This window comes from Trichomonas vaginalis, chromosome III (genome assembly GCF_026262505.1).
Source record: "Trichomonas vaginalis G3 chromosome III, whole genome shotgun sequence".
In the NCBI taxonomy this organism is placed as follows: domain Eukaryota; phylum Parabasalia; order Trichomonadida; family Trichomonadidae; genus Trichomonas; species Trichomonas vaginalis.
Genome location: NC_067205.1, coordinates 26,798,936 through 26,822,922, shown reverse-complemented (window position 1 = coordinate 26,822,922; position 23,987 = coordinate 26,798,936). Strand labels below are relative to the sequence as shown.

The 23,987-nt window shown below is 34.4% G+C and overlaps 16 protein-coding genes and 2 pseudogenes across 18 annotated transcripts, besides 5 other annotated features; 6 read left to right on the top strand and 12 right to left on the bottom strand.

The window, feature by feature from the left end:
* Window positions 1–20: 20 nt before the first annotated feature.
* Window positions 21–85: a mobile genetic element.
* Window positions 86–21,408: a mobile genetic element.
* Window positions 741–977, bottom strand: TVAGG3_0770860 (uncharacterized protein; the record flags this gene model as incomplete). The annotated part of the gene is made up of 1 exon (XM_051245973.1): window positions 741–977. The coding sequence occupies one exon, from the start codon at window positions 975–977 to the stop codon at window positions 741–743; it is 237 nt and encodes a 78-aa protein (XP_051092560.1).
* Window positions 1,026–1,256, bottom strand: TVAGG3_0770850 (kinase C-related family; the record flags this gene model as incomplete). The annotated part of the gene is made up of 1 exon (XM_051245972.1): window positions 1,026–1,256. One exon carries the CDS (start codon window positions 1,254–1,256, stop codon window positions 1,026–1,028), a length of 231 nt encoding a protein of 76 aa, XP_051092559.1.
* On the bottom strand, window positions 1,515–1,916 carry TVAGG3_0770840 (uncharacterized protein; the record flags this gene model as incomplete). The annotated part of the gene is made up of 1 exon (XM_051245971.1): window positions 1,515–1,916. The coding sequence occupies one exon, from the start codon at window positions 1,914–1,916 to the stop codon at window positions 1,515–1,517; it is 402 nt and encodes a 133-aa protein (XP_051092558.1).
* Window positions 3,117–3,541, bottom strand: TVAGG3_0770830 (annotated as a pseudogene). Its single transcript has one exon. A coding segment is annotated over exon 1 (425 nt).
* Window positions 3,663–3,865, top strand: TVAGG3_0770820 (annotated as a pseudogene). The gene has a single exon. A coding segment is annotated over exon 1 (203 nt).
* On the top strand, window positions 3,890–4,223 carry TVAGG3_0770810 (uncharacterized protein; the record flags this gene model as incomplete). Its single annotated transcript, XM_051245970.1, has 1 exon — window positions 3,890–4,223. A coding segment is annotated over one exon (334 nt), but the record flags the coding sequence as incomplete, so codon positions are not given.
* TVAGG3_0770800 (organellar and viral DNA polymerase type B) lies at window positions 5,390–8,896 on the bottom strand (the record flags this gene model as incomplete). The annotated part of the gene is made up of 1 exon (XM_051245969.1): window positions 5,390–8,896. The coding sequence occupies one exon, from the start codon at window positions 8,894–8,896 to the stop codon at window positions 5,390–5,392; it is 3,507 nt and encodes a 1,168-aa protein (XP_051092556.1).
* On the top strand, window positions 9,260–9,733 carry TVAGG3_0770790 (uncharacterized protein; the record flags this gene model as incomplete). Its single annotated transcript, XM_051245968.1, has 1 exon — window positions 9,260–9,733. The coding sequence occupies one exon, from the start codon at window positions 9,260–9,262 to the stop codon at window positions 9,731–9,733; it is 474 nt and encodes a 157-aa protein (XP_051092555.1).
* Window positions 10,258–11,085, bottom strand: TVAGG3_0770780 (KilA, N-terminal/APSES-type HTH, DNA-binding family; the record flags this gene model as incomplete). Its single annotated transcript, XM_051245967.1, has 1 exon — window positions 10,258–11,085. The coding sequence occupies one exon, from the start codon at window positions 11,083–11,085 to the stop codon at window positions 10,258–10,260; it is 828 nt and encodes a 275-aa protein (XP_051092554.1).
* On the bottom strand, window positions 11,239–12,204 carry TVAGG3_0770770 (organellar and viral DNA polymerase type B; the record flags this gene model as incomplete). The annotated part of the gene is made up of 1 exon (XM_001584063.1): window positions 11,239–12,204. The coding sequence occupies one exon, from the start codon at window positions 12,202–12,204 to the stop codon at window positions 11,239–11,241; it is 966 nt and encodes a 321-aa protein (XP_001584113.1).
* Window positions 12,364–13,449, bottom strand: TVAGG3_0770760 (integrase core domain containing protein family; the record flags this gene model as incomplete). Its single annotated transcript, XM_051245966.1, has 1 exon — window positions 12,364–13,449. The coding sequence occupies one exon, from the start codon at window positions 13,447–13,449 to the stop codon at window positions 12,364–12,366; it is 1,086 nt and encodes a 361-aa protein (XP_051092553.1).
* Window positions 13,518–14,843, bottom strand: TVAGG3_0770750 (phage tail repeat-like family; the record flags this gene model as incomplete). The annotated part of the gene is made up of 1 exon (XM_051245965.1): window positions 13,518–14,843. One exon carries the CDS (start codon window positions 14,841–14,843, stop codon window positions 13,518–13,520), a length of 1,326 nt encoding a protein of 441 aa, XP_051092552.1.
* On the bottom strand, window positions 15,336–16,149 carry TVAGG3_0770740 (organellar and viral DNA polymerase type B; the record flags this gene model as incomplete). The annotated part of the gene is made up of 1 exon (XM_051245964.1): window positions 15,336–16,149. A coding segment is annotated over one exon (814 nt), but the record flags the coding sequence as incomplete, so codon positions are not given.
* On the top strand, window positions 16,167–16,931 carry TVAGG3_0770730 (uncharacterized protein; the record flags this gene model as incomplete). The annotated part of the gene is made up of 1 exon (XM_051245963.1): window positions 16,167–16,931. The coding sequence occupies one exon, from the start codon at window positions 16,167–16,169 to the stop codon at window positions 16,929–16,931; it is 765 nt and encodes a 254-aa protein (XP_051092550.1).
* Window positions 17,185–17,799, bottom strand: TVAGG3_0770720 (uncharacterized protein; the record flags this gene model as incomplete). The annotated part of the gene is made up of 1 exon (XM_051245962.1): window positions 17,185–17,799. The coding sequence occupies one exon, from the start codon at window positions 17,797–17,799 to the stop codon at window positions 17,185–17,187; it is 615 nt and encodes a 204-aa protein (XP_051092549.1).
* TVAGG3_0770710 (uncharacterized protein) lies at window positions 17,825–18,226 on the top strand (the record flags this gene model as incomplete). The annotated part of the gene is made up of 1 exon (XM_051245961.1): window positions 17,825–18,226. The coding sequence occupies one exon, from the start codon at window positions 17,825–17,827 to the stop codon at window positions 18,224–18,226; it is 402 nt and encodes a 133-aa protein (XP_051092548.1).
* Window positions 18,223–19,077, bottom strand: TVAGG3_0770700 (protein of unknown function, DUF4106 family; the record flags this gene model as incomplete). Its single annotated transcript, XM_051245960.1, has 1 exon — window positions 18,223–19,077. One exon carries the CDS (start codon window positions 19,075–19,077, stop codon window positions 18,223–18,225), a length of 855 nt encoding a protein of 284 aa, XP_051092547.1.
* TVAGG3_0770690 (uncharacterized protein) lies at window positions 19,127–19,802 on the top strand (the record flags this gene model as incomplete). The annotated part of the gene is made up of 1 exon (XM_051245959.1): window positions 19,127–19,802. A coding segment is annotated over one exon (676 nt), but the record flags the coding sequence as incomplete, so codon positions are not given.
* Window positions 21,409–21,683: a mobile genetic element.
* Window positions 21,684–22,368: a mobile genetic element.
* A 1,348-nt stretch (window positions 22,369–23,716) lies between these two features.
* Window positions 23,717–23,987: part of a mobile genetic element that runs on past the window's edge.

The window sequence follows — 23,987 nt, the reverse complement described above, 5'->3', positions numbered from 1 at the left end:
AAATTTTGAGGTTTATCCTTGGCAAACCCAAATTTTAGCTAAAAGTGACAGGAAAAAAAACGTTTAGTATTAAAAAAAGACCGATAGTTAGTATACAAGTGTTGGGTACGAAGGCACTGCGCGCCTCCTTACCCAATACTTGTGAATTTGACACTTTACAAAACCGTTAACGTATATTTTACAACACAAACGACAACACTAACTTAACCTTAAATATTTACAAAACCACCAACCACTTCACTTCACTAACGAACTCACTAATGTAAAAAATAAACGTTCTCACTATCGTTCTCACTAACGACTTCACTAATGTTCTCATAAATTTTCCTCAATATCTTCATCATCAGTGTTAACCCTATTGTAGTCATACTTGAAGCCATAAACTTTCTCTAACTTCTTAACGTACAATTTACATAACTTACCTTCGTCATCGTATGGTTTAATGATATAACTATTTCTATCTTTATACACAGTCAATGAAAAGTCAACTGGTCTCGGATGTATTTGAAAGAACATGTTATGCTCAGGAAGGAAGAATAAATGTTTAAATGTATGTTTGTTATACTGTGGAATTCGAATGAGTTGCTTTTGTTCTGTCATTTATATAAAAATAAACTTAAAAATTAATGATATCACCACCCTCACACGTATGAAAACATAGCACAAAAATAAATTTAGGTGAAGTGGTGAAATCTCACCTCTTTTTTCACCTCTTTTCTCACCCTGTTGAATTCATTGCTTTATAACTCTCTTCCTTTCTCCAACTCTTCTAACTTCTTCTTAAGTTCAGCAATGTTGTCCTCATGAAGTTTAATCTTCCTTAATATACCTTCTCTATCTAATGGTTGCTTTATCTTTCTAAACTGAACTCTACCATCCTTCATAGTATGAATGTAAAAACCTTCTGGAATAGTTCCTGATTTAATGTATTCTACCAAAAACCTTTGTTTCATTGCTTCAGTGACTTTATTTGTCATTTCAATCAAATAAAAATTTTAATATTAAATAAAAATAACGTTATTTTTTCAGTAAGGAAACGCAGGAGTTTTACGATTTATTTGAGGAGTAGGTTCTGGTTTAAATGTTGGAGTCGGTTTAGGAGTTGACTTTTGAACAGGAGTTTGTACTTCCATAGGTTCAGGAGTCATTGAAGGTTTTGCTTGTGAAGGCGTTGGTTTTGGCGAAGGTGTCGGAGTTTGTTTAACTTCAGCTACTTCAGTATTATTTACAACATTTGCTTTATTTCTTTTCAACATCATAACTGCTCCTGCTGTAGCTAGCAAACCTAGTGGGAGACCATATCTTATATAAGGACTTGACCAAATGCTATTTTTGACAGGAGCTGGTGGAACACCTAACCTTGGTGAGACTGCTCTTTGCTATTGTGCAGCTCGTAAGAAATATTCAATAGGTGCTCCATAATCGTTTGGTAAAGTTTGCTTCATAGATGGTGAAGGTTCGCGAGAGCTTGATGAAGAACTCATTTATAAGCTTTAAAAATAAACGTTCATCCTTTATTCCTCATTGTCGTCCGTGGCTAAGTTATAGTCATCTAATCTTATTATGGGGATGCCTGACTGTCTTACCTGAATGGCAAAGCAATCCCTCATAAATCCAATAAGTGGCTTTGGTACATTTTCAGTTGCTAGTTCAATAGGTCCTTTAACAGACAATTTGTATGTTATTGGAGCAGTAGATGTTTGACCTTGCTGGAAGCAAAAGTCCACTTCTGTTGGAAAACCACATAAGAAATGTGTGTTGTCATAGCTATCCCATTTATGTTCCACACTACCATCATCCACTAATGACCTCATAACATCTTCATTAAATCCTATCATATCATTGTTTGTATTGCAGGCGTTCGCAACCATTTCATAAAATACAGGTCCATATGATTTTTCGGGTTCTGCAGGCATATTTCCATAAGCTCCCATAGAAAGCTGAAGATATTTAAACTTAGGGTTCTCAAAATTAACATAATAGTTGTCTTTCTTTCTAAATAGTGCCCAAATACTTTTAACATTAATAGGCGTATAAGCTGCTGTAAATGTTGCACTTGAACTATCTGTATTCTTTGAGAATGAACCGTCCATAGGAATCCAATCCATAACTTTAACAGGAAAACATAAAGCCTCGTTTGTATAATGTTCTACAAGTTCTGTATAAATGTTAGGGTCTAAAGAGAATGACTTTGGATGAATGAAACATTCATTAAAATCCATCTTTGTTCGAAATAGTTGCTGGGTTACAGTTGTAATAGTAACTGTTCCACTAGCTTCTACTGACTTCGTTATCATAGTGAATGGTTCATTCCATGGAACAAATTTATTTGTCGGTGGATTTGAATCTGAAGCAAATGCAGCTTTAAGAGTTGGATTGAAAGCAATGATATCATTTACAGATATAGATGTGCATTGTAAGGCGTCGCTACTGAACTTTACTTTAAGCTGAATGTTTCCTGCAAAAGCTGGAATAAATCGAATAGCTTCTAATGGAAGGAATCTTCTAACAGGAATTCTTAAACGAAGCTTAAAATCAAATGATTTTCCTGCTGTAATTGGACCACTAACAATTTGTCCTGTTCTGCATGTTCCCGAATGACTCCATACATCTTCATGTCGAGTCTTTGAGAAAACATCTACTTTCTTTATTTGTTCGGTAGTTTGTGAGTTTGAAGTTATATATGCTTCTTCTCTTGCGTTGTCTTGAGAATATACGATACGACCATTTGCAAGGATTTGATATCCAGCAACTGCATAGAAAGCGTCATCGAAACCAATCCAAAATCCTGGTGGGTTTGTTTTATTGGAACCTGAACCAATTTCTTTATCTACAATAAATTGACCTTCCATTTTATACGTAATGAATGTATTGTAAAGGTCCAACATATTTTCACCAGGAGGTGAGAGATTGAATGTTACCCATGTGTTATCTTTAGCAGTTCCAGGTTGTGATGGAATCTTTGCGTCAGAATATTTTCTATTAGTGTCACCAATTTGAACTGCATTGTCTATGATATCGAAATATGAGCGAATCTGATGAATATGCTCTGCTGGAGTAAATTCGTTTAACTGTTCGTTCTGCATGTATTTACTTCGGATAAAAATATCTATTTACTTCATTATTCTCACTCTTCTTCTTGGCATTCGTGGTGGAAGTTGTTTCTTGACATTTTCAATGAACTGTACATTCTCTTTTGTCTCAACTTCTTTCACTGGCGGTCAGGATTCTTTGACTCGGTTTGTTTTTCAATGAAATTCACGAACTTTGCAATAAGCTCTTGGTTCGTTATTGAAAGTACATCTGGCTTCTTTTCTTCTGGTTCTATTGACTTTTCAGTTTGAATAGAAGGCTTAACATGGGCTTCGCCCTCGGTGCCATGCACCTTAATGTTGTCGCTTTCTGCATTCGCTAATGGAACCTTTCTTTTTCTTACGTATATTTTACCATCTTTACTCTGACTTACGTAATAGAAAGGATGTTGTATTCCTCTTGCGTCATTTAATATAATAGACTCTCGCTCTGATTTTGACAAGCTCATTTTACATCGGTTAAAGTTTTAATTTTGTTTTTTATCTGCAGTCAAATGACTCAGACAAGCTCTACGGACAAGACCCAAGGGTCATAGATGTTGAAGCATTGAAGAAAGAAATTCATGAGCAAATTTTATCCGAACTGAAGGAACAAAAACAAGAACAAAAGCCAGAGAGACCAAAGAGAAAACTTAGTGAAAAACAACTTGCTGCATTAGCTGCTGGAAGACAAAAGAACCCAAGACTACTGGCGAAAAAAGCTAGAGAAGAAGCTGAAGCAAAAGCTAAAAGCTGAAGCAAAAGCTAAAGAAGCTGAAGCAAAGAAAGAGTAAATGGTTTATTTTTATCCGAATTAAATGTATAGACAAATACCTTTATCTGTTGCGTTTAGTGGCCCTGACGTCAAAATAAAGGGGAACAGAGTAACGTTTAAGTTTACAACAGACTGGATTGTGAACAGAAATGAAGAGAAGTACATTGGCATAACAAATATGTACATTACGAGAGCATTTAGGAAAGTTGACTTTATACTTCAAGTCGAGATAGAAAATGACGAACAGTCTTTAAGCGCCCAAAACATTCACATATACAAATACTTTAAAGACGATACAACATTGTTGCAATGTATGATTTCATTTAATGAGATGTTCGAGAAAAAGTTCAACATTGAAGTACAAACTTTACAGCCTTTACGTGAGTTTCTTGCACAACTGAAAGAAGAAGGTAGTCAGCCACAACTTATAGACTTTCATTATGAATTTAATGAAAATGAAGATGGAACTCATGACTGTCAGTTTGTTATATATTCACCATTCAATGAAGTAGCTAAAAAGAAAGAAAATCCATTACGTATAAGATTTCAAATCTCTGAACCAAGTGATGATTTCAAAAATGTTTTCAATTATGATGCAATGCTTCCGAGGAAAAATGATTTTTCCGAAATTAGATTTCCAGGTATTTGGGATAGAAAACAAGCAATATTATATTCAAACCTAAGTAAAGAGTTGAAAATGAGTTCATTGGTCATACAAGAAATTCACCATTACCAAATCCTAAATATTACAAACTAACTGGTTTCAATCGTGAGTTTTGGATAGACATGTACTCAACTCATGACCATAAAGCACCAGTGTTCTTGCCTCCAGATAGAAAAGATTGTTTATACATTGAAGCTCAACTCTTAAACTCTACCATAGCAATATTATAAAATCTGAGCTAGTTTTATTTTTTCTGAAAATTTTTATTTGAGTGAAAGGCATGGAAGGTGAAGACGTTTGGGAAACACTTGTTGCAGACAATGACTATGAAATTAATACAGAATATCCACACAATATTAGGAAAAAATCTACAGGAAAAATTGTGAGTGAACATATAACAAAGAAAGGTTATGTCAAGTTATCTCTCAATGGTTCTGAAAAAGCAAAGCATAGACTAATAGCAGAACAATGGATTCCAAACCCAGATAACTTGCCTCAGATAGACCATCAAAACCAGATAAAAACCGACAACAGAGTTGAAAATTTGAGATGGGTAAATAATAGAACAAATGCTCAAAATAGGAAAAGTTATGCAGGAAATGACTTTACATACGTAGATGAAATATCTGAAGATGCTATTGAGGTTAAAAGATATGGAAAGCATGAGTTCGAAGATTTATTCTATGACCCTGAACAAGAACTCTTCTATTTCTTCAATGGTTTGAGGTATAGAGAGATGAATATCTTAGAAGATAAGAATACTAGTCAGTTATATATAATGGCTATAGATATTATGAATAGACGAACAAGAATATATTATAGTAAATTCCGAAGAGAATACAAAAATATATGACCTCATTATTTTTATCATTCATGACCTCAGAACTTAAGCTTTCTTATGAATGAAGTCTTAGTCTGAATAGAAAAGTTAAACTTTTCAGCAAAGCAAGGTTGACACGACTTACATAAGTCGAATGCAATCTCTTGACCGTCATAAAGTGCTTTATATAACTTCATAACACTGAACTCAGAGTCTTTGTCAAATTTTCCATGCGGAACCATTAAACCTTTATCTTCATCATAGAAACACTGAACAGAGTCAGGAAACATTTCATTAGCGGTTAAAGCAATAACATCTTGCTTCACGCATTTCATTCTGCAGTGGAATGCAACTTCATTTAAATCGTTAGTGAGTAAGTCTATGTAAGTCTTCTTTCCACAAAATATTGACTTGTATGCTAAACTTTGTTTTCCAGGTGTTATTTCTGCGAAGTCAGAATGGAACTGACCTAATGTTTTACCAATAAGTTCTCTACCGTATCTCTTCTCAAACTCTTCAGCTAAACGAGGGATATCTTCATTGTAGAGATGCATACTGTCTGTATCGCTATAAAAGATGTCCATTCCTAAGTCCTCAGCAGTACAGAATACTTCACACATTATTCTCTTCGACATAGACAGAATGTTAACACCAAGTGGACAGAAGTTAAAGTGTCTGCAAATGCTTTTCGTTAGCTTGAAAATAGTTTTATCCGAACCATCCAAACCTTCGAACTTCACTATATGGTTGTAGTTTCTGATGGCATATCTTATAGCATCTTTGTCATTTACTATGGTTATTTTTGACTCAATAGGAGATAGAATAGTTTTGCCATAAATACTGTTCAGAATGAGCTTTATATTTTCTTGCAAAGGATTTCCTTCTTTCTTATACTTTAACCTTAACTCAAACAACTTCTTTACTTCATCTCTTATTCTAATATCTCTGTTTCCATCGTAATAGTATCCTTGCAACACTTCACATTTGACACCTTGATATTTTATGAGGTCTTGTAATGTTATATGGTCAACATACATTAAACAGCAAGTGTTTGAACTTCTGGGAACGTTAAGTTCTGGATTTAGTTCAGGGTCACAAACTATTAAAAGAAAGTGTCTATGTATTCCAATCTCTGTTATCTTAATGAGAACAAAGAAGCCAGACATAAACTTTTCACCAATGGGTTCCTTTTGGTCGTCATCGAATAAATGTCTCATGAGATACTCTGTGCTTAACATTTCTTTCTTCATAACCTTTGGAATTCCTTCTAAAGTATAAAGTCTTGCTATAGCTGATGGATATAATGAAACAGCGTCGAAGTCAGCAATGAGTTTCTTTTCGCTCTTTTGTTTAATGTTATCTGACAACATACATCTTCCACCTTGAATGCATCTCGAAATAAATTCTCTTGGTTTATTTGAGAGGTCATATAAATTTCCATTCGGGAAATATACTCTGTTCTCAAATAATTTATTAGCAATTGAACAAATACTAACGTAGTCATAAACGTTTAAATCAAATTCTTTCAATATATCATTTCTGAACTTAACAAAACCTTCTCTTAAAATTCTTACATCTTGTTTGCAATAGAATGTACTATACTTTTCTAAATCGAAGTGGTTCTCATCTATTCTGCAGTTTTCGATTAAATCTATGTTTTTCATGAATGTATCCGCATCCTGGATAAACTTACACGCTTCAGAAATGACACCAGTTCTCTTATCATTCATGAGCAAAGTACTGCTGTAGTAGTTGTATGGAAATACTTCTTTCGGTCCTGTTTGTAAGTTAAACATAGCAGGAAATAGTTTAAGCTTCTTATTTATAACACTGTAAGAGTCTTTTATAATAATTGCCCTTCCTTTATATAAGCCAGTTATTTGCATTGTTCGTGAACCTTTAATGATGGGAGTTCCTTTCACTTCTGTCATGTGCCTTAAGATGAAGTTTATGTCATAACTGAGGTTATGGAAATATATTAAACTCTTGTCAGGAAGTCGTTCCAAAAATTCTGTTGCACAGTTCTGACCCCAAATGCTTTCACTCACTGAACCATCTTCACTGTCATAACATATGTTAAAAGCTTTATGAAAGCCATCGGTACTGCACTCAAAGTCAGCAAAGAAAACGTGCTCAGGAATGAACTTGCACTTATTTTTATTTACTTCTTTTGACTCGGCTTTCTTCTTCAGTTGTACACAATACTTTGGAGCATATGTCAAATCTTTAAATGGTGCAAGGTTCTGTTTATATAAGTCAGTCGTATATGTGAAAAGTTCTCCATAAGAAATAGGTTCGAAATATTTGCACTCCCACAATGTTTTCATAACATCCCATAACGGTGTTGTTCTATCATAACGAACTACATATTTATCTTCTCTCTTTGTATAAATCTTCATCTGTTTCTCAATGTTCATTCCACCACACTCCTTCAAGATTTCTATATAGTTGCGAATGAAATATGTTGTCATTGGTAATCTTTCATTTAGCATGTAGTGGTCTTCAACAAGAAGTAAGTCAATAGTTCTAACAGTTTCACATTCTTTTGGTATATATCTCTTTATTTCATTATGTCTTGAGTCATTGAAATAACCAATGACAACATTAAATGCTATACCTGTTGCGTCAGAAATTTCTTGTACTTTACTTTGAGGAAAGTCTCTAACACGAATGACTTCTCTCATGTGGTCAATAGTTTCTTCATTTACTCCAGCCTGAATGCAAGCATAAACGAAACAATTGTCCTCTGTCATAAGTGCTGCAGTTCTTTTGTTCAATTCATTGAAGATTTGGTAGCGTTCAAGATTTATAGGTAATGTGCAAAGATACTTCCAGAACTGACCGCTTCTCTTTTTATAAAACTTCTTTTCACCATTATCTTTCCAAAAGCTTTCTATAAGTGCTGGGTTTCCTGTTTGCTTAAGAGCTTCCAAAATGGCTTTCTGGTCATTTGTCAGTGTGCTTTCATCTCTATATGGTCTCTTTTTTGGTTTGCCTTTCTTTACATCTGACATCGTTAAGCCTTCATATTCTGTTAAATCATACATCTTTATTTCAGTAAGATTCTTTATGTTTGTCAAGAAGAAGTCATAGTGCATTTCAACAATACCTGCAGCATTTGCTTCTATCTCTGATATAAAGTTCTCCTTCAAGAGCTGATGTAGTAATGTTCCAATATTATTGAGGTTTAACGTAGAACATTCATACTTTCCACCAAGTTTATAACATACCATCCATCTCTGTTGTGAGTTTATTTTAATTTTCTCTAAGAGTCTCATGAAAACCTTACCGAAATGTTTGTGTAAGTAGTCTCTGTTTGGTTCATCTAAAGCTTCGATGTTAAAGTCAATGAGTCTATTGCCTGTCTTAACATTCCTCTTCCTATTCTCTTCATCTTTCTTTAACCATCTCTCACCTTCTTTTGGTTTGTCGTCAATGGAACGAATGACATCATTAGCTTTGCGAACTTGTTCTATAGCGCTCTTAAACATCTCTCTTCTCTGTTGTTTCAGTGTGTCGTCTCTCTTTCGTGTTTTACCAACGTTTGCATTTGTTATGTCATACATTTCTCTTCTTACTTCATGAGGTACTGAACGTCTATGATATAAGTCAATAGCAACGTCATTTAAAGGAAATGCTCTTGCATGGACTTCGTCCTCGCCGCGTTGCGGCTTTATGAACTCATGAATTCTATCATAACTTATTTCACCATTGTAGTCATTGAGGATGTCAGCGAGTGCTTATTTGTTTGTTGCGTAATGCTTTGCAACATCTATATTAGCTTCTGTAAGAAGTTGTTTTATTTCCGAGTGTTCTAACTTAGACAACTTCCGATACATCTTTAGTAGGAAATAAAAAAATATTTTTTGAAAAAATTAGATTAGATTTTTTTAAGTTATTTTTCAAAATAATTTAATATTTTTATTTTAATGAAACACATGCAAGATTGCAAGTTCTTTTCATACAATGCTCTCGCTACTGCCATCAAGAATGAGTTCAATGGTGCTTCAAATGTTAATGTTATCTTTAACAAGAAGTTTGTGAAAGAATCTAAGTTTGGTCAGTATGTCAGACCATTAGCTATCGTCATTGACCGCAAACGTTATACTTCACAAGAGTTAGCAGTAGTTTTGAAACAAAAGAGTTTCTTCATGAATGTCAAAGATACTCATTATACTGTCATAAAGAACTCTAACGTTGACTTCTTCAGTATTGCTTTAAATCTTTCCGAACAGAAAGAATATAAGAAAGGTGAAACAAATGTGAAATATTATCCTTCATCTCTGAAGACAATAACGAACAAAGATGTTATACAGAAATTCTTACCAAAGGTTGAAGAAGCTTCTATTGACATTGACGAAGGAAGTGAAATGGTTGAAGAAATAGACCCTGAAGCTATTTAAGCAAAAATATATTTTTGAAGAACTGAAGGTGTCACTACGTCACCATGTGTCACCAGGTTAATTAACTTCTCTTAAAATTACTGACAACATGACATTTTGACAACAGTCCTGGAAACAAATGTTTACGTTAATGTTTTCACGAATGTTTTCAGTTGTGATGGAATATATCTAATCCTCCCGTTAACTAATAAACTTGACGATCAGACGGTTCTCTCTTCGTCGATTATGATCGACGTGGAGCATTTATGGAAACAATTAAATGGTAAAAACAAAATAAACTTGACGATCAGATGATTCTCTCTTCGTCGATTATGATCGACGTGGAGCATTTATGGAAACAATTAAATGGTAAAAGCAAAATAAACTTGACGATCAGACGATTCTCTCTTCGTCGATTATGATCGACGTGGAGCATTTATGGAAACAATTAAATGGTAAAAACAAAATAAACTTGACGGAGTGTTTTGTTTTTATCATGGTTTTCTCCACTATGGTCCTAACGTGGCACCCGACGAGATTTTTTTTCATTCTTCCTCTTTGAAGTTATTGAAATATTCTGTTATTTTTTCCTTCAGTAATGTTAAGTCTTCTTTGAATGTAAGTATTGTACAACCTTTGATGTCATAGTGCGTTTGAGGAAGAGTATTTTTGACAATTTCCTTTATTTGTTCATTCGGTGTCATTGAAATCGGTAAGTTTTCACGATAGAACCAGTTTCTGTCAGATTTATATATCTTAGCTAAGTCATAAAAGCTCTTGTTGTTTCTTCTGACTAAATGTAACATAACCATATCTTTATCTTCTTCTTTCTCCAACTCTTCAGTATATATCATATACTTATAACTCTTTTCCTTTCCTTTTGGTACTGAACGCGATATTCTTTTCTGTATGCTTTTGTCTTTGGATTCAATGACTTCATCTTTTGCTTGAAGTTTCTTTTCCATCTGTCCACGTTCTGCTTTATATAGTTCATCTAACATCATGAAAATATAACAAGCATAACGAGGTGAAGTCCACATTGCTACAGCGTTTACTAAAAGTCTATGAACATAATAACCTTTCAAACCAGGAGCCAAATTCTTGCGATTTTCGTACGGAATCTCTTCTCTCGGTTTTCCGAGGGAAGCAATCATATGAGGAAATTCTTCTAAAAGTTCTTTTGTCTGTTGGTTTTCAAACCAATGATATGCTTGCTTTGTAGAACGAAGAGCGTTCATTATACTTTGCATCTGGTACATGTCATCTTTGACTGAACGAATGAGTCTCAATTGTTTGTTATACTGTATGTATTCGTATTCTTCATTTATGGCTTCATGAACGATAGCAATTGTTGTGTTCTCTAATGTTGACATTACTGTCTTTACATACAAGATAAAAAATTAGAAAAAATAAAAACTAGTGTTATTTTTATCTTTTATGAAAATTCATGAAATTTGGTCATTTTTCAGCAAAAATAATGTTTAGGTGAAGAGGTGAGATCTCACCTCTTTTTTCACCTGTTTTTTTCACAAGCGTTTTACATGAATTGTACGATGTATATTTGAAATCCTAAACAATTTCGTAGCTTCTATTTCTTCTTTTAGTACATCGAATGTTTTAATCATGCCGAAAGTCTCTTTATATTTCTTCTTGACGTCAGACAGAAGGAAATCTTCTGCTGTTGGATAGTTTTTATTAAGAAATGTCAACATATCCATTTTATCTTCTGCTGGCTTTTCTGCTTCTTTCTTTAAGTCTGCATAGTCGTTTCGCATTCTTTCTATCTCTTTGACTGAGTAGTTATATTTTCTTATTGCTGCTTTACATTTTGAACATTGCGGCATCGTTTTTGCGTTATACATTGAAACATTACCAGCTAAAACAACCAAGGCGTCAATGGTTTTCTTTAACTCAAAAGCTGCTGGTTTTATTTGTTCGTTCCATACTTTGCCTCTTTTATCTTTATCTCTTATCTGCCAAACACATTTTGCAACTAATGTAACAAAGTTATCGTATGTCTTAAACTCCCCAGATTTATATATGTCAGAGATGTTCTTATAAACCATATCGCAATCTTTGTCCATAACTTTATGGTTGCAATGAAAACCAAGGAATTCATAATTTACCTTTCGTATGAACTTCTTTATTTCTACTGAGTCAGTTGCTTTGACTTCAATTTCGTCGAATTCAGGAATAGTTAGTTTTTGCTGCTGAACTTCAGGTAGTTTAGGCAAATGGTCGATGAGGTCCTGCATGTCATAAAGATATTCTTCATTTGTTTCAACCTGTGCGGTACAGTTTAAATTACTTGTTAAAAGTTCTTGCTTTATCTTCTGGATTTCTGTTTCAAAAGTATATGAAGAAGGAATAAAGCTTTTCATCTCTACCAACATTGACGTAGGATTCATGACTAACGAGTTTGATGCTGTAGTTGTGGACAGAGTCCCGCCGTTCGCAGCTTGAATTGTTGTTGTACCGATTGTTGAAATCATATCTTTTATACAAAATAAAAAAATAAATAAAAATAAAACTAACTTTATTTTTTCTATCTTAAGGAAATTCATGAAAATTCACGAGGGTGAAAAAAGAGGTGAAATCTCACCTCTTCACCTAAACATTATTTTTGTCTGATTTACATCTAATGAAAAAGTTTAGAAGAATTTTCTTATTCTTTCTGGCATATTTTTGTCTTTCCAGTACTCCCGCTCTAATGGTCCCAGATGTGTTGGCTTTGACTCTCTCAAGTTCTTAGATGGTATAACATCTTCAACGCCTCCTTCATATCTTACTTTATAAGTGTCATCGTTTATGTTATAGCCAAGTATTTCAATAACCACTCCTCGCTTTGCTTCGTCAATGGTTTCAGCAAGTTTGCCATTACTACTTTCAACTAATTTATGACGAGGATAAAACGCAATAGAGTCGTCGGCAGCTTTTATAAGATATCCATTACCTTGCGTAGAGTCTACGATATAATAGTTTCTACTTAACCTTAAACGTTTCTTTGTCAACGGTTTGTCGTCAAGAACTACACGAACTTTTGTACCAGAAATGAGGGTAAATTGTGTTGAATTTCTGATATTTTGTGTTTGACTTCGTTTCTTTTGTATATACTTTTCTTCTTGTTGTTGTGTCATTGAATTTGGTGTATGTCCTGTTGTAGAATGTGTTGAGGAATTATATACTTCGAGAAAATGTTTCATTGTTTCTTCGGTAAAGTCTCGCTCTTGATTTAAATCTCTGAGAGTCCTTATGAAGCGGTTTATGATGCCGAGTATGTTATGGTTATGGTCTTCAGTAGTGAAGTGAGTTATGTTATGCTTAATGAGAAAATCTGTGATTTCATTGCTGAGGTATGCACTGTCTTGGTCTGATGTTAAAGTACTTGGGCTATGTTCTGCTACAAACTTTTGTAAAACTCTTAACACTTCACGAGTTCCTTTATTTTTCATTGGATATGCAAAAGCTTTACGAGTGTTAACATTAATGAAGATGAGGAATGGTTTATGTCCTCCTTTTCTGCTTTGAATGAGAGTGTCAAATTGGTATGCGTCAGGAGTGTTGGAGTAAATTGGTAAAAAGTAGTCGTAAGGGTTTATTTTTGTTTGATGTACAACATTTTTGTCAAAGAACCTTTTCACTTCAGCTCTGTTAGTAAATCCCCAACTTTTTGCAGCTTCATTGAACTTCTTAAATGACCTCCACGGTGATGATTCGAATACTTCTTTCAAGCTCATTTATGTAAAGTTAAAGATTTTATTCAAGACGGTAAGCCTTGACCCAAAGGGTCTAGGCTCAAGCGCGTTCATTGAACGCGGTACCATGCGAATACAGTCACAAATGGTGGCATATAATCTTTACCCAAGCCTGTTGGATTTGTTGTGAAAGTATGGACATGATTTCCTCCTGGTTCAGTTGGTCGAAAAGTCTTTTTTGCTGAATTGTTATAAGATGGAGATAAAACGTCATTGCCAGCTTCATAGTCTGAGTTGTATAATGGGTGGTCTCTTAATGAGTGGCTATGGTCGCCAGAAAAGTTTGTAGTTCCTGTATGAGTGTGCGCAGGTAAGTTTGCTTCTTTAATTTTCTTTGAACCACCGGCTTGTTTTGAACTATTAGTACAATATAAGAATTTGTCTACAATCTGCTTCCATGTACCGAAACCTAAAACACTTGCTGGATTTGTTGAGTTCATTGACGTATAAATAGAGCCTATAGGATATATGGTTTCAAGAATCTGAGTCTTTAATGTTTGAAGCTCTGTTTTGTCGGCTTTCTTATCTAACATTGTTGGTAGTTCATATGCTTCAAAGTTTCTGGCATGACCTTCAATGTTCATACATCTGTTATCTAAATTGTTAAGAGTATCTTTTACGCTTGTACTTGGATTCTCTAAAGGTGCACTTGAACCAAGGGTATAGTTCAATATTATGTCGTCTGCTCTAACAGTAGTGAAGGATTTATGTGTATAGTTCTTTTCAGCTTTACTATTTAATGTAGCTTGAAGTTCATTTATATCGGAGATATTGTGTTTATGAGATTTCAAAACTTTGTTCATTGCGTCAAGTTCATCTTTGTCAGCTTTACTTTTAATAGCATCTTCAAAAGTTATTTTTGCCTTAACTCTCAATGTAAATCTTGGTTCAACTAATACACCGTTAACAAAGAAGTATGAAGCATAAATTTCATTGTTATAACCAAATGCTTCTGGTGCTTTACCCGTGTCATACTGTACAGTACAGTGTATGTCATAACCTTTAGCACGAATAAATTTATATCTTCTTTCATTAACATCTTTCGTCTTCACTTCTTCATCCTGTGTTAAATATCCATGATAATCCGTTATAATCTGTTCGTCTGAACTTATATAATGAACATGGTTTTTATCTGCTTTTTCGGCTAATTTCTCTTCTATCTCATTTATTTCAAGTTCATGCCTACCACCACCTCCCGAAGAAGTATTTTTCTTCAGCTCTTGAAGAACGTCCACTTCGCCATCTTTGGTGTCAATAATGAGACTTTGTGTTAAAACCTTTCCTGTCTTAATGGATGTTTGTAAAACTTCTTCTTCACCGTGTTCGGGGTCATGGTCGTCATCATATCTTGTGAAATCAGAGATGTTGTCATACATTAAGCATATCTGTCTCAAAAGTTCTGCTATTTGAAACTGGAACGAAAGATATACAGAACTTTCATCATCTCCTAAAGTCAAGTCTGCTTTCTTAAGTATTTCTTGAATGTATGCAATGAGAACAGAGTACCTTGGAAAATATTCGAACAATATTTCATTAGCGTTGGTTTTGGTGGTTCTTTGGAGTTTCTGTTGTTTCAGTTCCTTCTGTAGGTTCTGTTGGAGTTTCTGCATCTCTTGACTTCAATGCTCTTGCTCTCAAAGACCTAAATGTTAGAGCACCAGGTTTTACAAAGGACTTTATAAATGCTTTAATAGTTTCTGGTAAGTTATTGTTAGCATTAAGTAAGTTCCTTATGCTTCCATCATGTACGTCCATAGCACTATGTAAAAAATCTATACTTTTCTTGTAGTCAGCAATAGACTGACTGTGATTTTTTAAAGATTTGTCAATACCTTTAAGCCAATCTTCATGCATGTCTGATACTGAGCCAAGAATATCATTTGCTTCCTTTAGTGTATTTTGTGCTTCTCGTAAAGTATCCAATCCTGTACGTGCATTGTTTGCTATACGTCTTACAGTATCTATTTGACTCCTTGTTTCTTGCATCCAACCAGATAAAGTTTTAATAGTATCCGAACCATTTGAAATGAAGTTCAAAGCATTTTTAACGTCATCTAAAGCTTCTTCACCAAGTACTGCCCATATCTTTCCGATTTGGTATTGAAGAACTCCATATGAAGCAGCTGTTAAACCAGTATTTATAAGGTTCCATATCCATGATTTAGCAGTTTTCCCATCCTTTCCATCTTCACCATCCAAACCGTTTTCGCCTTGAGGTCCTTGTATTCCTTGTATTCCTTGTGGTCCAGTGTCACCCTTCTCTCCTTTCAGTTCATCTTTATGTTCGTTATAATATTCTAATGTCATAAGGTGTACATCATTACTGCTACCAGCAACGCCGAGAATTTGTTTCTCATTCATGACTAAATTCTTTAGGCATTTAATGTTGTCGTCAAATCGAAAGCTCTTTAACAATTCAATGAGAACATTTAATACTTTCACTAATGAGGCATCTACTGTAGAATTTATATATTGCACCGTTCCATCATTTATGATAGGAACTTTACTTGTTGTAATGAATGGGTCATACGTGTTAAAAGTATCGAAATCAATGACTTTTTTAGTTTTTCCATCGTCAATGACTAAATTGTTGCCTTCAATGGTTAAAGTTGAGTTTTCGTTTACTAGTTCAAGTGCTCTTCTTGCTTCATTTGTTTCATACGCATATGCAGCAATAGTCATATTTTAATGAGAATAAAATGTTGTTCTATTTGCAAAGTACAGACCCAAACGAATACGGGACAGTAAAGCTACAAACAAACTTAGGTCTTCAGAATGAAGCGCTTGCTTTCAGAGTTGTTGACTTCAATACTATCGCAACTTTTGTCATAACAGATGAAACAGATTTCATAGAGATTGAAATAGATGACAAAAGAAGTGTTATAACATTTCCTAACAGAGCTGGGTATAGAATAGATAAAATTGCTGGAGTCATAGATACTCTCATAAATGAAGAAACTATTGACAACATAGATGTCGAACTCTCTTCTGAGGGAACATTGAAGTTCAGCAGCGAGAAAGAGTTCAAGATAACACGAATGAGTCATAGAGTTCAATTGCTTCTGGGAGCATATCATATGACATTTCCTTTGAAAAGTGTTGACAAAACGATTGAGATGAAATCTGTTCCATACGTATGTTATGGTAATTGTTTATACATTGAGTCTAAAATAGCTAATGTCACAGGCATTTCAGGAGTTAATAGTAAAGGTTCAGTAGAATATAAATCCTTCTGTTATGCAGTCAATTCAATGTTCATTCCAAACGTTCCTGTCATAGCAACTCATTTAGGTAAATGGGTTCACATTAGTCCTCATAATTTGAAAGACATGCAATTCAGACTAGTTGACTTTCAAGGAGAGCCTGTAGAACTGAAGGCACCAGTGCGAATGACTGTTGAAGTTGACTTTTTAGAAAATATTAAATGCAACAGCTTACAAGAGAACTCAGAGCTAAAAATATAAAGTATGAATGTTATGTATTAGGTCATGAACTTTGGTTGTTGCTGTTTGATGAAACAAATGAGTTAGTTATGTCAGTCAAGAGAACAGAAAAATATTGTGTTAGTGAAAACTGCACCAAGTCAATAAGATTAGGTTTGCATTATGAAGATGAGTTCGATACTGTTGAAGAAGTTTTGGATAGATATTACAAATTGCTAACTTGAAATTTTTTGACTGACGGCGCAAAGCGCCAAGACCGAAGGTCCTGACTGCTTTAATTTACTAAAACATATTTCAAACAACGCTTATAGTCAGTAGATAGTTTTGTATACTCGTTCGAATATTTATACTTAAACTCAACTCCTGTAGTTCCTGGTGTTTCAATGATGCGGATGTTACCTATTTTCATGAATAGTGGAGTTTGACCACAGCATTCGATTTCAGGGTCGAGATAGTCAATGACACATTGTTTTCCTGTTATTCGTGATATAACATTTTCAAGGTCCTCCTTTGTTAGAATTATTTGGTTCTTGCTTATAAGATTTGTCAAAAGCTTCTTATCGTCTTTGAGTAAGATAGTTTGGTATAACTGAAGAAGGTAATGGTCTACGTTATCTGAAGGATTTGTTTGAACATTTGTGTAAGGGTTGTCGTTGGCTTCTCTTGAAAGAATTTGGTCTAATGGTGGATACTCTAACTTAACATCTGATGTAGCGTTAGCGTTTGAAGCTGAGTTTAAATTCACCGACTTAAGATCTGGTTCTTTTTCTTTCAAACACTCCGAACTATAGTTCTTTATGACAATATTGTTTGTCGTTCGTGAGTCAACATTTGATGTTGGTTCAATTGGAACAATAACGGCACCAGCTAAGATGGATTTGCTTCTCATTTCATATAGAATAAAAACCTTTTATATGTATGAAATGAACAATATACTCGACAAGGGTTTGAATGTAAAGCTAACGAATGAAAATATTGTTGAATTCACTGAGACAGGTGCTGTGTATAAAGATGTAGAACTACTGAACAAAAGAGCTAAGGGAAGAAGCAGGAACATGAACAAAGGGTGGAAGCCTATAAAAATTTATGTCAATGATGGCTCAGGAGGTTCAAACATAAAGTATGCAGAAAGTTATAGAGTTTATGCTCTCAAAGGTGAAAAGCCTTCATTTAAGAACAGCTATTCTAACGCATATCCTCAAAAGCTAACGGATGGAGAAGTGGATGATATGAATGACAGCAAAAATATTAACAGAAATGGCGACAGAGATGCATGGAATTTGTTTACCATCAGTCAATTGAAGGTTAAACTTTAAAACAATGTTGGTCGTTCCCATGGAATATTTTTGACTTTAATGGTATTAGTCATGATATGAATCTCAAGGTATGAACGAGGAGAGATGAGAGACTTATATGCTTCCCAAATTTCTTCAAAAGGTAATGTTATACCTGACTGTTTCCATATGAGTTCAATGTCATAACGTGAGAAACCTTGAAAGATAACGAAGTCAGTTATGAGACGTTTTATGTTTAAAGCTAAAAACCTCCACGTCTGCATTAGTATTGCTACAGTTAAATGGTAATGTCTGACTTTAGTTATGATGTTAGCTAATGGTGAGTCAGGCTTTGAAACTAAACCTTTTCCAGCGAAGTCGTCGCAAACTAACAAAGTATTTGAAGGATATTTTTTGAAGGGGTATTTTGAAAGTTTTGACAGAATGTAGTTTGTAAGTCGTTTCATATCGTAAACTCCTGAGTACTGACGTAAGTGATGTTTGTCAATAATTCTTTCCATCTCTTCTGAAGTCTTTTGCATTCCTGACTGTATAAATTCAACGATAGCATAATATTTTCTCTTACGTCGAATGTAACGTTGAAGAAATTCAATGAGCTCACTGTCTGGAACTTTAACGACAGAGGCTTGAACTTTTGACATGAATGTTTTCGCTGTTGAGTCCATAGAGTCTGAAGTTGCTGATATAATGATTTGGTCATAATATGAGTCATTTCCTAAACGTTCTGTTATGAGTATATGACGAATAAGATTAAATGTCTTACCTGACCCCATCTTTCCACAATAGAAATACACGCCATTTGAACAGAACTCATAGTCCTTACTGAAAGGAAGAATGAGAGAAGAGTTAAGTTTGTCTGTGGTTTCGTTCATGTCTTCATCTACGTCATGTATTAAATGCTTCATTTTAATCTTATTAAAAATGCAAGTCAGAAATATTCAGAACATAGCACCGAGTCTAACTGACAAGAGTATAAAGATATACTATGAACACGTTATGATGAAACCTACCAAAATTCAAGAAAGTCAGTATACTTATGAATATCCAAGACACTGGGTAGAGTATGTAGGAGGTGAGAAAGCTATTGAAATAAGACAAGTTAGAAGTATTCCAGCAGGAAGAACAATATTATTGAAGAACTTTAATGTTTTGAGGTATAATGATGAAACAAAGAAGCAAGATAGTTTTCCTGTTGCTGTGTATGTGAACCTAGACACAGGAGATGACATGAAAGTTTTTAACACAAAGCTTCAAACGGTAGTGAGAGAACAACTGACTGTGGAAGGACATCCATTACCTTCAGAAGTTACCATAGCATATAATTTTGAAACAAACTCAATAGATTTTAAAGTCGTCTCTGCAAAGAAGTCAGGTTTTACATTTAATGAAGCAGATGTATATTCGAATGAAAACTTCAAAGCTATTGCATGGTTAGATAATGACGCTTGCTTTAAGAAAATCTTTAAATTCAGTGACTCAAAGATGTCAATAGATGACCTTCGTGGAATGTTACCATCGACGTTTACAGTTGAAGGTTCAGCAGGATTGCTTACAAGATTGTCAATTGGTGGTATTTGGTCTCGTGAGAACATTGTTATAAAATCCAGTATAAGTGAATTTGCTGAAGAATCTATATTATGTCTTTCAAACTATATGTATTCGCCGCCAAAGCATTATAGTATAACAAACTTTGTCAGTAAGTTTAACATAAGACTTGTCGAACCTTCTTCAATGAAAGATGTTGTGCTACCTAAAGACGGAAAGGATGGACTCATTATTGAGATGATTTTAATAGCATATTAAATGAGCTTGTTCTTGAAGGTCATTCATGATGAAATAACTGTTGTAGAAGATGTTAGCAATTGTTCAGACATTTTGAAGCGTATAGATGATATAAGAAATAAGTTAGATAGACCGCAAAGCGGTGAGGGCGAAGCCCGTGAGAACGCTTATGTTTCATTGACTTTCTCCAGTAACGAGAACTTTTATGAGATAATATTGAAGAGAGATGATTTTAATATGGTGTAAATGGTAGCTTGGGCAGCTTTAGGCGCAATGGGAACAAAAGCATTAGCATTTGGAGCAAAAGCACTTGGAGCTTATGACGCAGTAAATAAAATGAGTGGAGGAAGGGTTTCGAAGACATTAGATGCAAATAAAGGGAAGATTGGAGGCTGGGTTGCAAAGAAGTTAAGATTAAATAAAATAGGGCTCATAAATAAAGCATCCAATTTGGTTGCGACTGAGTCAGAAAATGCTTTAGGAAAGGACGATGAGTTTGCAAAACACGCAAAAGACTTTAATGACCAGATGAAAGGTGAAACAATGCATTTAAATAGAGTCGATGGAACTAAAGAAAATGTTTCTTCTCCAGCAGCGGTTTATCCATACGGACCTTATGGAATGTATGGAAACCCTTATGAACAACCATTTGACCCATTGACTGGTGGAAGTAATTGGTATCATTATGGACGAAGAAGAAAGACAGTCAAGTTGGAGACAGACGTGAAGAAAGCAACTAAAAAGAAACCAAGGAAGAGAGTTATAAAGCAATGAATTCAACCGGGTGAAAAACCGGGTGAAAAAAGAGGTGAGATTTCACCACTTCACCTAAATTTATTTTTGTGCTATGTTTTCATACGTGTGAGGGTGGTGATATCATTAATTTTTAAGTTTATTTTTATATAAATGACAGAACAAAAGCAACTCATTCGAATTCCACAGTATAACAAACATACATTTAAACATTTATTCTTCCTTCCTGAGCATAACATGTTCTTTTAAATACATCCGAGACCAGTTGACTTTTCATTGACTGTGTATAAAGATAGAAATAGTTATATCATTAAACCATACGATGACGAAGGTAAGTTATGTAAATTGTACGTTAAGAAGTTAGAGAAAGTTTATGGCTTCAAGTATGACTACAATAGGGTTAACACTGATGATGAAGATATTGAGGAAAATTTATGAGAACATTAGTGAAGTCGTTAGTGAGAACGATAGTGAGAACGTTTATTTTTTACATTAGTGAGTTCGTTAGTGAAGTGAAGTGGTTGGTGGTTTTGTAAATATTTAAGGTTAAGTTAGTGTTGTCGTTTGTGTTGTAAAATATACGTTAACGGTTTTGTAAAGTGTCAAATTCACAAGTATTGGGTAAGGAGGCGCGCAGTGCCTTCGTACCCAACACTTGTATACTAACTACCGATGAGAGCTTCGTTCGAAATATAGAGGGAACTGAGAATGCGCAACCATTCTCAGGGAATAATGGATGCTATTCCCGTTCCCTCTGTATGGAAAATTGAGGTTTTCAAAGGGAGTTAAAATAATATCAAATTTATACTAATTTACTTCAAAATACAAAAGTATTTGACAGCTAAAATTAGTTACTTTAGCAAGCCTATCAATACCCTTTTACGATTATTGCTACTTTTTCGAAATAAAAGTAAAAACAAATTTATACTAATTTACTTCAAAAAGTTAGTATACAAGTCTCGTGTACTGAGGCACTGCGTTCCTCAGTACGCAATACTTGTGAATTTGACACTTTACAAAACCGTTAACGTATATTTTACAACACAAACGACAACACTAATTTAACCTTAAATATTTATAAAGCCGCCAACCACTTCACCTTACTACTGTAAAAATAAACGTTCTCACTTACAAAAGTATTGCAACTCTTCCCATTGCTGTGCTTCACACAATAGTTCATATTCTTCAGTATCGCTGCTGTCGCTCCAATCGTCAGAGTCAAAGTCACTGTCAAAATAAATGTTAGTAAGTTTTGACAAAGCTAATGAAACACGTTTACCGTTTGTATCGTATGCTTGTATAAACTTTCCATTCTTCATTCCTTCATAAACGCTCAAACTAACTTTACCCTTTCTCCCTCGTATCTGATAGAATGTATTTTCACGAGGAACGAAGAACAAATTCTTGAACTCATGACCGTTGTAGTTTGTTATCTCAATAGTTTTCGTCATTTATATAAAATAACTTAAAAAAAAATAAAAATAAACTTAAAAATTAATGATATCACCACCCTCACACGTATGAAAACATAGCACAAAAATATAATTTAGGTGAAGAGGTGAGATTTCACCTCTTTTTTCACCTGTTTTCTCACCCGTTGAATTCATTACTTTATAACTCTCTTCCTTTCTCCAACTCTTCTAACTTCTTCTTAAGTTCAGCAATGTTGTCCTCATGAAGTTTAATCTTCCTTAATATACCTTCTTATCTAATGGTTGCTTTATCTTTCTAAACTGAACTCTACCATCCTTCATAGTATGAATGTAAAAACCTTCTGGAATAGTTCCTGATTTAATGTATTCTACCAAAAATTTTTGTTTCATTGCTTCAGTGACTTTAGTCGTCATTTCAATCAAAGGTGAAGCTAGCACAACGATAATGGATTTCATGACTTTTTAGTATTTCATGCAATCTTAACAGATAGCCTTACAAGTACTTCCAGTGTCCCTAGCTGTCCCTCCTTTTTATATAACTCCATGACATTTATAATCTCGCAAAACTTAACAGGTAGCATAACAGTTTAAAATCAGATGAGGTTTTGAACCAAAATTTCTAAGCAACGTTGTCAAGGATTTTGAGGAACTAGGGACAGAGTGTGGCAAAGTCCAAGATTTAATTTATCTTCATCTGTTTCATCAGCTATCTCATCTAATATGCCAATATTTTATTCATAACTCGTGGCAAACCACTAACTTTCATTATGTTCATCTGCATGCTTCATCTGATAGAAAGTATGACTTTCATTAACTCTGTGAGATAATGAAAACTACTAGGGACAGAGACCATGGCAAAGTTTATGACTTTCATTATTTCCAGAACTTAATGAAAACTACTAGGGACAGAGACCATGGCAAAGTTCATGATTTAATTTATTCTCTCACTAACAACAAACACATACTCCAACACTAACATCAAGTACTAACTTCAGCACAAATGACAAACACTAACAACAAACACAAACTCCAACACTAACGACAAAAATAAATGTCCTCACTTCTTAACAAAGTAATATGTGCTTCTTACACCACCATAGCTCAAACGTTTCTTTTCAAACATCGATTGAAACTTATTTTGAGCCATTGGCTTTAGTCTCTTTTTCTTCAAATACGCCAAGAAATCTTCTTCACATCTTTTCACTTCATAGCCTTCTTTAAACTCCTCCTTGTTAAGTTCTATGAAATCCTTTATATCATTCTTTGTTGCAATGGCTTCTTCACGAACGACATCGTGAACTATTTCATCATTGCATTCATGTATGACCTCCTCACTGTTCTCATGAACTATTTCAACACTGTTCTCATGAACGACCTCCTTACTGTCTTTCATAAGCGTTTCAAAGTCTCCTTTACTCATTACTTCAATCTCATGCTGTTCACAGTAGTACTTAAACTCACTGTATATGTCTTTGTTGTATGTTATATTGCTTCCCATGTACTCCATGAATTTTTCAAGCACTTCCTCATAATTCACTGTTTCTTTCTTTCCACGACCTTCTAATATCATACTTGCTTCGTAAATATAACTTCTTGCAGAACCGTCTCGCTTTCTACTTCTCTTCACAAATTCTCTCATCTTGCCACCAAATACATTTGAACTACATGCAAAGAATTCATTCTCCTTCGCAAATTCTTTATATCTTCTGTAGCACTCTGTACAATTCCATCCGGATACAAACTTTTCATAGAACTCCTCGTAAAACATTTGGTAAGGTGTTTTGTTCATTTCGATGAGTTCTTGTTTAGCCCTG